The sequence below is a fragment of the Buceros rhinoceros genome, unplaced genomic scaffold, assembly GCF_000710305.1.
Source record: "Buceros rhinoceros silvestris isolate BGI_N320 unplaced genomic scaffold, ASM71030v1 scaffold12943, whole genome shotgun sequence".
Taxonomy (NCBI): Eukaryota; Metazoa; Chordata; class Aves; order Bucerotiformes; family Bucerotidae; genus Buceros; species Buceros rhinoceros.
Window position 1 is genome coordinate 1 of NW_010404271.1, and position 12,867 is coordinate 12,867.

A 12,867-nucleotide genomic window follows, 5' to 3' on the forward strand; every position below is an offset into this window, starting at 1 on the left:
TATAAATATGTATTTTATATATTATATATGAATACTAATGAGTGTTTCTGATTCCTCCTCCTAAGCAAGTCCCCAACAAGACACTGCTTTGAGCTGCATTTCCCCTCAAATGCCACAGCTCTTTAGGAAATGTGCCAGCTTTTTGGAGGGCTACCACGTGACTGGTACACCAAACGTCTCTGAAGGAATTTTTCACTAACACTTGAAGCAGTTGCGTTCACAGGAACAGAGTCCCGTGTGTAAACCTTGTCAACTTAACTTAGACTAACTTGTTTTAGTACCTCGTCTTTTCCAATCCCTTCCCATGCTTAGGTTTAGAGAGAACTTACTGAAGTGAAACATCCATGGAAGGCAAGTCGCAATTGTACTCTCAGTGCCCTGAGATAACAACTTAAGGGGAGCAGGCAAACTTAACCTGAAAGACTTGATCTTCACACTTTTTTACTCCTTCTGCAAAAATTAAAGACTTCTACATTTTTGTAATGCCTTCCATTGGCTCATGATCTGGACCTATGTCAAGAAGTTCATTGTCATAGCTGTCTTTTTAATAGCTGAATAAATACGGGCACATCTACTGGCAAAGTGAAGAAACGACTACAGGCTATGCTACGCCTAACCTAGCAGTGAAGATCTAAATTAAACTCATTTCCCAAGTCAAGTCTATTTTGCCTGTGACAGTGACTAGTGAATAATCTCGCCCTGTCCTTATCTCAGCCCACAAGCCTTACATTATATTTTCCCTCCCCTGTCCAGCTGAGGAGGGAAGGGACAGAGCAGCCCCATGGTGTCCAGTGAGGGTCAACCCACCACACACACGTTCTTTCGCCTGCTTCAGTTCCAAATAAACCATATCTCTGCTTCCGTTCCCCATCACCACTGAAGCCACGCGGCGCTTTCTGCACCACCAGCAAGGAGCGGGGACTGAAGGCAGGTCACCAGGCAGCCCATCAGAGCCACTGGGCGCGGGAGGGGCTGGAGCCGGGGCGTGATGGGAGTAAGGAAGGAAGAGCCGCTTGTGTCCAGACCAGGCCTGCTTGCTGGGGCTTGAGATGGTGAGGTCCCTGCGCTCTCCGCAGCAGACAGCCTGACCCGCCAGTCAGGTCCATTACAGGCGTTACGGAAGGGCAGGCGTCCCTCCTCCCCCACTGGCAGTTGCCTCAAGGCCTCTCTGATACTCATGGCTTAACAGCACAAAAATACTTAGTGAGATCATAATTATTATTGTCTTTTAATGTCTAATGTTAAAGGTTCAGACCACAGCACCCACCAGTTCTGCATGGTTTCCCCCTAATAACTCAACATCTTAATCTATAAAATAACATACCTACTTTTTTTGGTAAGATCTGTAGACCAAAAAAAGCTGTTTAAGAAAAAGGTATGAATTAGCTAAGATTTTTAAAGGAACCAAAATACCATCAGAATTACAAAGGATATCAGCATTTAACTTTTGTACTGTATAAACAGTAATTAATAAGAAAACATATTCGCCTTTCTCTACATTTGAGAAACTGAAATGATCGTTCACTGGAGAAAACCTTCCAGTATAATGCAGTATCACTGTATGATTTTAGTCTTTATGCCTGATAAGTGTGACAATGCAATTCAGAACAACCCATCAAACAAGAACCTGCACCACCCAAGGAATTTTGATATTGTTAAGTTTTATTTTATAGCACAGTGTTGGGCACTTGATGGTAATGTGGAGTTCACCAAAACTTCTACTGACGCCACAAGCTTGGAAGAAAAAAGAAAAAACACAACACATATCACAGCTCATTTACTACATCTACACAGTGCACTACTGACAGTAGTCTAAGGTCTGAGTTACAGCGCTTGAGATGATTTTGAACAGTAGTCCAGAGGGTGCAAAAGCATGGAGTAAAGTCTTAGATTTCATTCGAGTTTTATTAAGGGTCAGTAACTAAATAATTTTTTAAAACTGTTAGGACAATGCTGGTAGGTTTTTGGTTTGTTTTTTTTTTTTAATCTCTGAAATGCTTAAAATGATTAATAAAATCTCAAAACATCCCGTACTGTATGCTTTTCCACTAAGTCCTACAGGCTCACAACAAGGACATTATCGGGAACAGTTTTTAAAGGCCACTAAATAAACTTTCTGAAAAAAAAATTAGAAGCATTGGGATACATCACGTGACTTTGTTCTGTATTGAGCCATTTCTCATCCTTGTCTGACACAGATCTAAAAATAACAAACACCAACTGTCAGTTGGCTAAACATGTAAGCATTGCAAATTCCTCTTCCTCCCCAAAAATCATGAAGTCACCGGTGTGATGTGCTTGTGCGTAAGCTGCACCAAGACTCGCTGTTCCACAGTGCTTTACTGCTTCATTCAAGTATATTAATTTAAAGAAGTTCTTAAGGGAAAACCAACAGTTAAAACAAAATGTACATCAATATACAAAGAAATTAATTTACAAAAAATTAAAAGCATACTGGCAATATTAGTAGATATTTTAAGTAATGACTTATGATAATTAGGGATGTCACAAAGTAAACCCTTAATACAGACGGTCATCACCAAGAACTCTGACCTCATTGGGGATACTGAAAATCAATGTTTAACTCCTTTTAATCAGTGACAATCAAATGATCAAATTATAAAATAAACGTCACAAATTCTAACATTTACCCTTACTTCAGTTTAACCCAGTTAAAGTTTTAAGAATTATCTAGAACTACAGGTGTGAGAACATTGGTTCAGGCCTTATTATTTCCAGAGAATGTGACATCCGTAATTGTTCCCAGTCATTGGAAATATACATTTGCCTCATTAGAATATATTCTTCATGATTTTATCATACAACCATATTTCAAAGTTACATGTAATTTTACACATTTTTGAAAAATACCATTTCAAGGATCTGCCTGAAAAGCAGATATGTACTACTAAATTACTTTGAAACAAGGAGAAATATTGCACAAAATTCACTGACGATTTGAAAGTCAACACACTTCCCCCCCAGCAAGTAACTCCCCTATTTTTAACAGAAGCAGAATGTCAATTCACATAGAATCATAACAAATATCAACGTACTTGAACTCATCTTTTTTTTTCACATGCTAATACTGTTGCTGAAGTCTAAATACAAATGTTGTTAGTATTGACCTAAGTAATAGTACAAATTAATTTGAGTACCCTTTACTACAGTAAACCTTGGAGTCACTTCCAGTTGTGTTACCTGCTTCATACCCCAAGCCAGCAGAAAACAGCAACAGCCCTGCCAGCTACACAGGTGGTGGAAGGCCCTCTAGGCTAAGGTGGCTGTGGACTCCTCAGGCAACTCTGTTCAGAAGTTTAGCAGCTCCTAGGAAAGACCTCGCAAGTACTTTCAATTGGCCACTGACTAAAACTATAAAACAGAAGAGATTAGAAAGCACATCAAGGAGGGTTTTGCACAAAACAAGCGTACCATCCCTTTTCTGTTGCTTATTTCCAACCACCCTGAAGATCATGAATTCTAGACCAGCTGTGGTCCATGCTCTTGGGGTGAAGATGAGGACACGTTCTATTCAGCCCAGATTCTGTTAACTCGTAAACAATGCGTGGCAAAGACACAGACATCTAATAGCAGCAAAGAAGTTACTGAAGACAAGTCACATCACCATTCATACTGCTTTTGCTGGTGCATTTATTTCCACATTCATTCTCCAAAGATTTACCTCAATACCATAGAAACAGACAGCCTTCACCATCCTGAGCTTTGCAGTAAGGAAGCTGCTTGCCCCAGGTATAACATGCTGGCTGGAGTCTCACAGCACCTGGACTAGAGCCTGGAGCCAAGGGAGAAGATGCCAACTCCCTTGGAAATAAAGATCACCCTTGACCTCTCCCTGCGGAGCCAGGGAGGTCAGCGGTTGCGGGGCTGCTTTCTGCAGGACAGGGTACTACAGCCAGTGTTATGCAGGGGCTCATTCGTGAAAGGGCCTCATGCTGGCACTTCGATTATTGCGTGAAATGTTTCTTCAATTAATGACATGCATAGAGAAAAGATTTTAGATGATCCTAGCAATTCCATTCGAGAGCTGCACCAATGAAAGGTTGTTTTGTAGGACTGAATATGATTGATTGTAGGTGGAGAAATAGAAGCTGTTTTAAAAACCTGGCTTAACTGTTCTTTTGCCTAGACTTTACATCGTTTACAAGAACACGAGGTTGTAAAATAGCTCATTCTAAACTCTGAAAGACATCTAAAACAGATTTTTGAGATCCAAAACACTCCTCTAACAGACTGGGTGGGATTTTCGAAAGCACCCAGCATGTGTCTAAAACTCCGGCTGAAGACTGTACTACAATGCCTGAGAAAGGACTTCAGCCAGTGCTGAGAGCTTCTGATGACCCCACCCCAACAGCAGCAGTACTACTGAAATGCTAAATGACAACGAAGGGTTCAGCCAACAAGTTCTAAGACAACTTCTACAACGTTTTTCCTTCAGAACAAGTCTATTCTTCAGAGCTACATGACACCCAAGTATGTGGAATGGAAGAGCAAACCACTGCCTACTCTACACAGACTGCCCTCTGCATGCATAGAGGGGGGTAGGGATCACCTTCACATCCACAGCACTGTCCTTCCCTGAATATTTGCACTGTTTTGCACATGTTGCAGCTCTGTAGGCATGGATGGGAAGGCTTCAACTGGGACAACAGATTATCTGTCCTGCAGATATCACAGCAATATTCCACAGGCAATTACTTTTGCCTACATGGCTGGGTTGGAATCACTACAACTGAGTTAGAACATTAAACAGTATCCTGAAATCCGGATTTCCTCAACATTACTATCCTTCCTGAGGATTCCCAGGCTCTGCTTCTCCTCATCCCACTGCAACAACCCAGGCATCCCCTTCTCCTTCTACTCCCCTTACTTTTTCCCCTCACAAATCAGAAGTGATACAGCTCATTTCAGACAGACGTCTATGCAAAACAAACTTGAAGATTTTAAATTCAAGTCCTAGTTTGACTTTCTACACCAGAAATTTGTTCTTATATCTACATAACAGATTACAGACCTTAGTCAAATAAACTGGTGCCTCCCTTAAACAGGAGAAATGGAAAGATTTTTGTGATCCTGAAGAAGAGATGCCTCTGGAGAAGGTCACAGGAGCTCTGACTGAGCAGAATTCAGTTCTCACCAGTAGCTGGTCATGAATGCTGATGGTTTTCAAAGATATTAGAAGGATTTCCAGAAATAAAAATCATAGAAGTATAAAACTTGAAAAAAGTACTTGACTTGGAGAATTTATCTTAATATAGAAAGTGATGTGGTAATAAAAATACTGTGTATGTAGCCAATAAATGCAATAATTATCACCACAAGGACAGAGAACAACACCGTTGAACTGGAAATATCAGTTTGGACTCTTATCTATTTGGTAACTGGTAATTCTGTTCAAATAAGGCACAAATATTAGCCTTTTTAAAAGTTCACACATAGTAAGTGGAAAAGATTCTGTAATACTACAGAGTTTAAAATGTACCTACAGTTAAATTCAACACAGATGTAAGACTGAGTTATTTTTGAACCCATCCAGGGTTCAAAACCAAAAAGACATACTATTTAATGACTGTAAACACTCCATGGGGGTTTTAAATCGTAAGGAAACAATGTGGCATAAGCACAGTAACTAACATTTTGACTGAAATAGAAATAATTCTGAGTTTTACCTTGTCTCTTTCAGTTTAGCCGTTTACTCATTTTCAGCCTGCATTTTCACTCAATGAAACAGTGAATTATTACTACAATGCCTCAAATTTGAAGGATTCCACTATCAGATTTTCAATTTCATAATCCTTATAATAACTATATGAGCAGCCTCACATGGCTTCTACATTTTTTCCATAAAGGTGAGAATGGGACAATCTATGTGACAATAGGAGCAAGATTTAGTCTATCAGAGAGGCGTTTTTGAAACTCATTTTCTGGCAGCATTCCTAGACTTTGGTGTTTGAATGTTTTGAAAGAAATGATGGCCATAATGTCTGATTTTTTTTTGCTTTTCTCCTTAACACATTCATACTGTTTATTATCTTTAATAAATGAAGAAAGCAAAACATCATCTTGGATTAAACTGTGGACAGAAACACCATGTCAGACGGAGAGAAAAAGAAAAGGTGAATCTTGAAATTCTCATCCACGATATGCAAGGATATGAATGAGAACAAGTGAGAAGAACAAGAACAATCTAAATAAATCTTTGTGTTGCCTGTCTTTTCTTAGGCAGCACCTGGGAGCACTATGTTTGGGTAATGTTTAGTACCAGCAAAGAAGAAGAGTGCCCTCTACTGAGGCATGAATACCACCCCTACACAAGCATCCATGAGGTTGCTCTGCAGCATTCTCATCCGAACAGCACCTCAGTCATCCCATCAGACCCCAACTAGAAAGTTTAGAGCGAAGATTTACAATAATTTTTATGATACTTCTGATTTTTTACAGAGCAAAAAAAAAAAACCAAAACCCAAAAAACCACAACATACCAAGTTGATACACAAGAAGAAATCGAAGGATAGATAAATACTCTGGAGTACAGACATACGACCTCTAACTGCGGAATAGTGAGATTCTCCTGCAATGCAGATTGCAGATGCCCTCAGGAATGTTCATGCTCTAATCAGACACAGGTGTTTCTGTAAGATTTGCACTTTTACAACCTTTCACCTTCCTTGCACTGATTAAAAAAGAAATTCTGCAGGTGCATTCTCAATGAGAAGCACTGGCCAGCACCTCTCATTCTGGAATAAGCTGAAACTTTTGCATTAACAAAGCCACGGACTCACTCTACTGCACCTCTTTGGTAAAGCATCAGACATCGCCTCTGAATGATATGGATCCACTCCCTTAGGTCAGCTGCCTTGTAATAAAGTGGTCAAAAACCCCTTTCATTTTGTGTTAGTTAGAAGGAAAATTTATTCATAAATCTCAGTGTGGCAACTGTCATTAAACTTTGCTACAAAGGACTATTAAGGTATTAAAGCGCAATCTGACCCAAAGACTGACCTCACAACCGTGCTCGCTCAGGCCTATACTGAGATTAAGACTAATCATTCATGCCAAAGAGGGAGAAAAAGACAAAAGGTTTCTGACACGAGTTTAGAAGAGCAGGAGAGCATTCTTTTTAGGCACAGTTAATTTTATTCCATGTGTTACTTCGGCCAACTGCATCGCAAGTATCCTTCAAAGGTGAAAATTCTAATTGGCTGAAACTTACTTCATGCCTTTCCTGCCCTGAGCTATTGTGGAGAACAATGTTAAGTATGGTAAAGTGGAGAGGTGGAAAAAGGGAAGGAAAATGTAAAAAATTTTTAAAAAAAAGATAGAAAGAAAGATAGATAGACAGAAAGAAAGAAAGAGCTGCTCCACATAGTGGCAAGAATTTTCAGTCTTTAAATATCCAAATATTCCTCAGAAACGCTGCCAGAAGGAGCACAAATGCTTGTTCTAAATACAACATATATCAAGTTCATTTATTCTTCTTCATGGAATTTAGGATTTGTATTTTTAATTTTCTAGTGTTACAAGTAATTTTCAGTCATGACTCTTCAATAATTTAACTATGACTTCAAAGTAACAGTAATTCAATCTACTTTCCAAAGGTAGCTACTAAAAATGGGAAGAAAATAGTTCAGAAGAGGCACAAATTAGTTTTCAAACACTATTAAACTGTAGAAAATGAAAAAAATAATATAAATCTATCAATTCCACTCTCCTTTCTGAAAAATTTTAGGTGAAATAGCCTACCTAGGGAAACCAGATAATATGCCTTTAAAGTGTCTTAGTTGTAAACAGAAGTTAATAAATCTCACATTATAATTCAGCACTTCATGTACTTTACAGAAGAGAGAAAAGCGTGCGCTACCTTTTCAAAGTCTGGAAGACAGGGCCACAGTTTTAGTTTGGAGTAAGTTCCAAGTTATATTCACAAGTAAGTCCTTAATCTAAAAAGTTTCCTTCCCACCCACCCTTTAGCTGAAGCAAATTCTTGCCGTGGAAAATAATTATTGCTGTTTTGTAGATTTGCATTCATCTTCTAAGATAGTTAAACCTGTTCTCAAAAGATTAAGGCAATTATTCTTCATTACAAATATTAACATTTGTACATTTCAGACAAATCAGATTGCTCGGTTCATTTCATGCTTAATGGGATTAATATAGTACCTTCAAAACCTGGTTACGTGTTGGGTGATACCTTTCCTGCTGCTTAGAGGAAGCAAATGGTAGGAAGCACCATACACCTGATGTATTTTTAACACAGAGACTAACTAGTACCTGATTTAAAGAGTGCATTCGTCTATTTAGTTCCATTTTGTGAACCTAACTACAGCCAACAAATGAACTGGGTAAACATAGAAAATGCATACTTGACTTAACAGAAATATTTTTATAATCGAACATCCCTTAATCCTTTTTCATCTTTTGGTTATCATGTTTTATGGAGTTATACGGAGTCCTGAGTAGTCTCCCTTTAACTTCTGATGGGAGTCAAGTTTCTCTTCTTCTCATAGTTTTCTTACGTTTTGTTTCCACTGCTACTGCTGGATAAGCTATCCTTTGAAATATTTAAACCATAGTGAAAAGCAGAACTCAGTTTACATAATGACACCACTTCCTGAAGAAGCCCACCCTCTTCTGGAGTTTCGTTTCCTTCCTTTCCATCTTTCTCCCAAGGGACCAGAATGGATGGATGTTGAGCAAGACTTGCTGGAACCTGATCTTCTGAGGTACTGCTTAGTGTTTCATTCTGCTTTGCATACTTACAGAAAGAATAGCCTGCTTTGAAACTTTCTAGAGAAGCAAACTGGGCACTTGATCGTAGTGGAGATGGGGATGTCATGCTAGTGGTGCCCATCTTGTCAGTAATAAAGGTTTTGTCACTGCTTTCTTCCTCCAGCCTTGAGAGAGATTCTCTATGGCCACCACAAGAGATTTGCTTCCTTGGCGATGGAGGGAGCTGCTTCCCATGGAGGACACTGTCATCCTGACCGAGGTTCCACTCTGCTTGATCATTAGCGCTGCTGCAGAGCAGGGTAAGGTTGCTCTCACTGGGTGCATTTGACTTGTTCTAGAAAGAAAGAACATGTATTTATAGTTAATGTCACAAGAAACGTCTCTACACTGTCACTCTTGAAATGAAAACGCTTTAATGGATTTTGTGTGTTCCTAAACTACGGGTCCCCTTTGGGGTACAATGCTACAAAACAACAAGCCCAGAGACAATACAAGGTCAAGTGTTTTTACTCTTCCTCACCAGAACACCCTGTCTCTTACCCTAAGGATCACCTTTTGTACAGAGGAAGGATTTCTGTCTCCCCTGTCCATTCAGGTTTTGCACAAGCAGTTCTGACAGTGAACAAAGACACGCTTTGCTGATTTGCACCCATAATATGAGAAGGAGCTGGACTAAAACTAAAACCAGATGGCATTTCCTCTTTCCTTCAGTAATTAATTATACCAACTTTCAATATAAAATTTTTTTGCCAAACAAACAAAAATGGGCATTTTATTAATGTGACCTCTGTGTGACACTCATAATAAAACATTTTACAAGCTTATAAAACGCTTGCATCAGAATTTGCTGTTCCAGTAATGAATCTTCTAGTATAGGATCCCTTTCAGCAAAAGCAAATGTTGGACAGCTGTATGAGTTGGAATTCAAAAACACTAAGGTTTTTTTTGCTGACATCACAGCAGTGATTTGGTGAGGGTTTAGAACTGTAGACCAGCAGTTTGTTTACATGACAGGTCCTGTGCAACACTACCTAAAAAAGGACCAAGGAGCCCTCTTAGAAAGATCTGGAGTATTATTCTAGCAGCACGTCACGTCAGGTGCAGTTACCACATGGATTCCATGACTGAATCAAGATGGAAACATATCACTATGGCTAGTTTAAGGATGCAAGGCGAAAATGGAAACAAATACCTTGCAAGTGGCATAAAAAAAGACCCAGAGCTGGTTTTAAGCCCTGGGAATACCAGGCTGAACAGCTAAATATAACATTAAACTATTTGATTCAGTAAATTATTACATTATTCACAGCTTTATATGTGGTGACTGTTAAAAGGGAAAAAATACTGTTCCAGGACAAGTTGATAAACTGGACAAAGGTGTAACCAATCTCTTGGCTGGTGAAAAACCATCATACTGTGTCCAGCAACGGTGTACTGTCACGTAGTCCTAGGAAGATACCCTAGCAATTCTAAGAACTATGCTGCAGTGTCTGAGCTTCATGTTCTTGATTCAACAAGTGCCGGATCCCACTATAAAGGGACTGGAATTTTTTTTTTCAAATGAAAGCAGAAGATTTACCGCAGTCTTGTAATCAATGTCATCCATTGACCTAAAAAAATCCAGGCTCTTTGCTCCTGAGAGCTTTCCTTGATCTGAACTGTGTGTGCTCAGCGTGTCCAAAATCTCCCCAAGCAAGTCCATTTCTCCTTGATGCTGAGGAGTTATTCCAGTTTCACCAGAATCATCACTATCGTAGAAGTAAGCAGAAGCTTCTTCACTGTCTTCTGATGATAGCCTGAAAACAAAAACTTTTGCATCAGCTAGAAACAAAAAAGCCATTTTGTTACAGCCACTTCTGCAAGCAAGTAGGAGAATATATTCCAAGACTTTTGAAAGGGAACATAAACCTGGAATTTCTTTCTACTCAAGAATTTTCCTAAACCTAGACATATGATTTCTAGGGAGATGCAGTTAGTATTAGCTGCTTTTCCTGTCTCCTGGCTCTTCCCCAATGACTGTTAACTGTTATTTCAAGTCACCCCTAGTATGTCTTCCCAAATTTTAGAGTTATTACCAAATGGGTACCTTTTTTACCTTGCCTACACCCTATATTTAAGTCAGTGTTCCTACACCTCTCCAGCTGACCTAGACACATACTTTGTTCTAGCAGCAAGACCCTCATACTGCAACTCTTCTGTCATATGACCAGACTTACTGAAGTATTGCCTACCTGCAAGGTGACCTGGTGCTTTTCTCTCTCGTTTTCTCTTTCATTCATTGCAATACCCTCCCCTGTGACCCCCATACTACGGCAGTCTTTCCCTATCTCTGTCTATAGAAGAGAACTACAAAGGGTACAAAGGTGCTTCATGGTTTATATCCATACATTCATTATCAAAAGTTGTTTCCTGAATTCAGTCAGAGAATGCCTCAATGCAGCTTAAGCCTCAAGTTACAATTTTCCTTTAATTCACACACAGGAACACCTTGATATGAAACTCAGAAGGCAGTATTTCTTTTTCAGACCCTTCAGAAAACTTTCCATTGTCGTGACCACAACCCAAGACTTAAAAAAATAGATTAGATGAGGTCACTGCTCACCATATTGACAAAATTATTTTGCTGCTTCTTTGTGTATTAGTCTGTCTTTTTATCCTGAGTCTGTGAAGACTGCAGATTATGTCGAGTTCTTCTGGGCACTATAAATAATGAAATGATATAATAGCCTGTCCTCTTTTTAAAAGCAGACCTAATCCTAAACTACTTGCCATCATCTGCATCAAGAATCAAGCTAGCAGCCTGGACAGGAGAACAATGCATCACTTGAACTCAACTTTGCTGAGTAACACTAGTTACCCTTTCTCCCATACATAAACACACATCCAAACAGGATTCTTACTTGCTTGTTCTCTCCATTTCATCATCGTCATCTTCCTCCAAGGCAAAATCCTGGTTACTGAGATGCTGATTGAAACGAGTCTGGAGGATAGAAAATTAACATAATTTTTGTTTAGTTTTTCCTATTTCAGCATTACTTATTTGGAGACTGTCACTTTACTCATTAAGACTTCTTGAGCACTTGATAAGGAAAACCACATATTGACAAAGTCTTCTAAAGATTCTTGAAAGAGGATGTGAAGTCCTCAAGCACCACCAATTAAAGAACAAGAGAACCATTTTTCTTCATGGTCTATGGAAGGCCTTATTATTTACGCAAAGCCTTGATTAGCAGAAGCCTGGCTACTGGAGGAAAAGCATCACTCATGGCTACTGCTTACCTTTTCTTGCAAGCATATGACAAAAAGCACTGTGGTTTACTACTTTCTGACAGAAATGTTTGCGAAGATTTGGTTGATGTGGTGTACTGAGCATGAAGAAAAACGAATTTTTGAAGTAGAAAACAGAAAATAAGTCGGAAGTCTCTTTACATAGCTGTATTTATGTTACGGTGTCAAACAGAACTGCAGAGTAAGTAGTACGCCAGCTCGAAAACTGTGCACTAAGAATGCCTTTGTTTAGGATAACTTACAATAAATTATAGTTAACTGTAATTTAGCATCCACTCAGAGCATCCCACGGGGAGCCTGTGCTGGCATGCTGCAAATTCCCACACTACCATGCTGAGTACTCACTAACCTGTTATATCACATTATTATTTAGCAAACAGAACCAGGCTAAAGATTTCTACAATACCTGGAAAAAAGTCTCTCTTGACCAGAACGTTTAAGTAGAAATTTTAGTCACTTGGCCTTCACAAATGACTGTCTTTAGGTCTGTGCATCTCTTATACTTGTTTCATATAACCTCCAAAGAGGTATGGAATCAACCCACTGAAGAGATTCTGAACCTCGGATAACTGGCTATAATTTAAAGACATATGGATAGAATTTGTGCAAATGGAAAACAGTGTTAGTTAACTTTAAAGGAAAAAGAAGTGCTACTGCCCACATCTCATCACGCAGTTCACCAAATGCCTAAACCTACAAGCCCCTGATGGGGAAGAAATATGGCCTTAATTTCAGAATACAAGGAGCTTGGAAATCTTGTACTGTGAGGATTTCAGTACGTCACCTATTACAGATGTTGTTAGTGTTCTACATGTACCAGGACACATTCTG

General features: G+C 39.2%; 1 protein-coding gene across 1 annotated transcript in view; it reads right to left on the reverse strand.

Annotated features, from left to right (window-relative positions):
* Positions 1-8,530: 8,530 nt before the first annotated feature.
* LOC104490985 (DENN domain-containing protein 1A-like) overlaps positions 8,531-12,867 on the reverse strand; it is a 26,079-nt gene continuing 21,742 nt past the window's right edge. Inside the window, exons 7-9 of the mRNA XM_010133339.1 lie at positions 11,649-11,728; positions 10,328-10,544; positions 8,531-9,082 (exon numbers count right to left, since the gene is read on the reverse strand). Of these exons, the coding sequence (XP_010131641.1) occupies positions 8,531-9,082; positions 10,328-10,544; positions 11,649-11,728 (849 nt within the window). The remainder of the gene's footprint in view (positions 9,083-10,327; positions 10,545-11,648; positions 11,729-12,867) is intronic.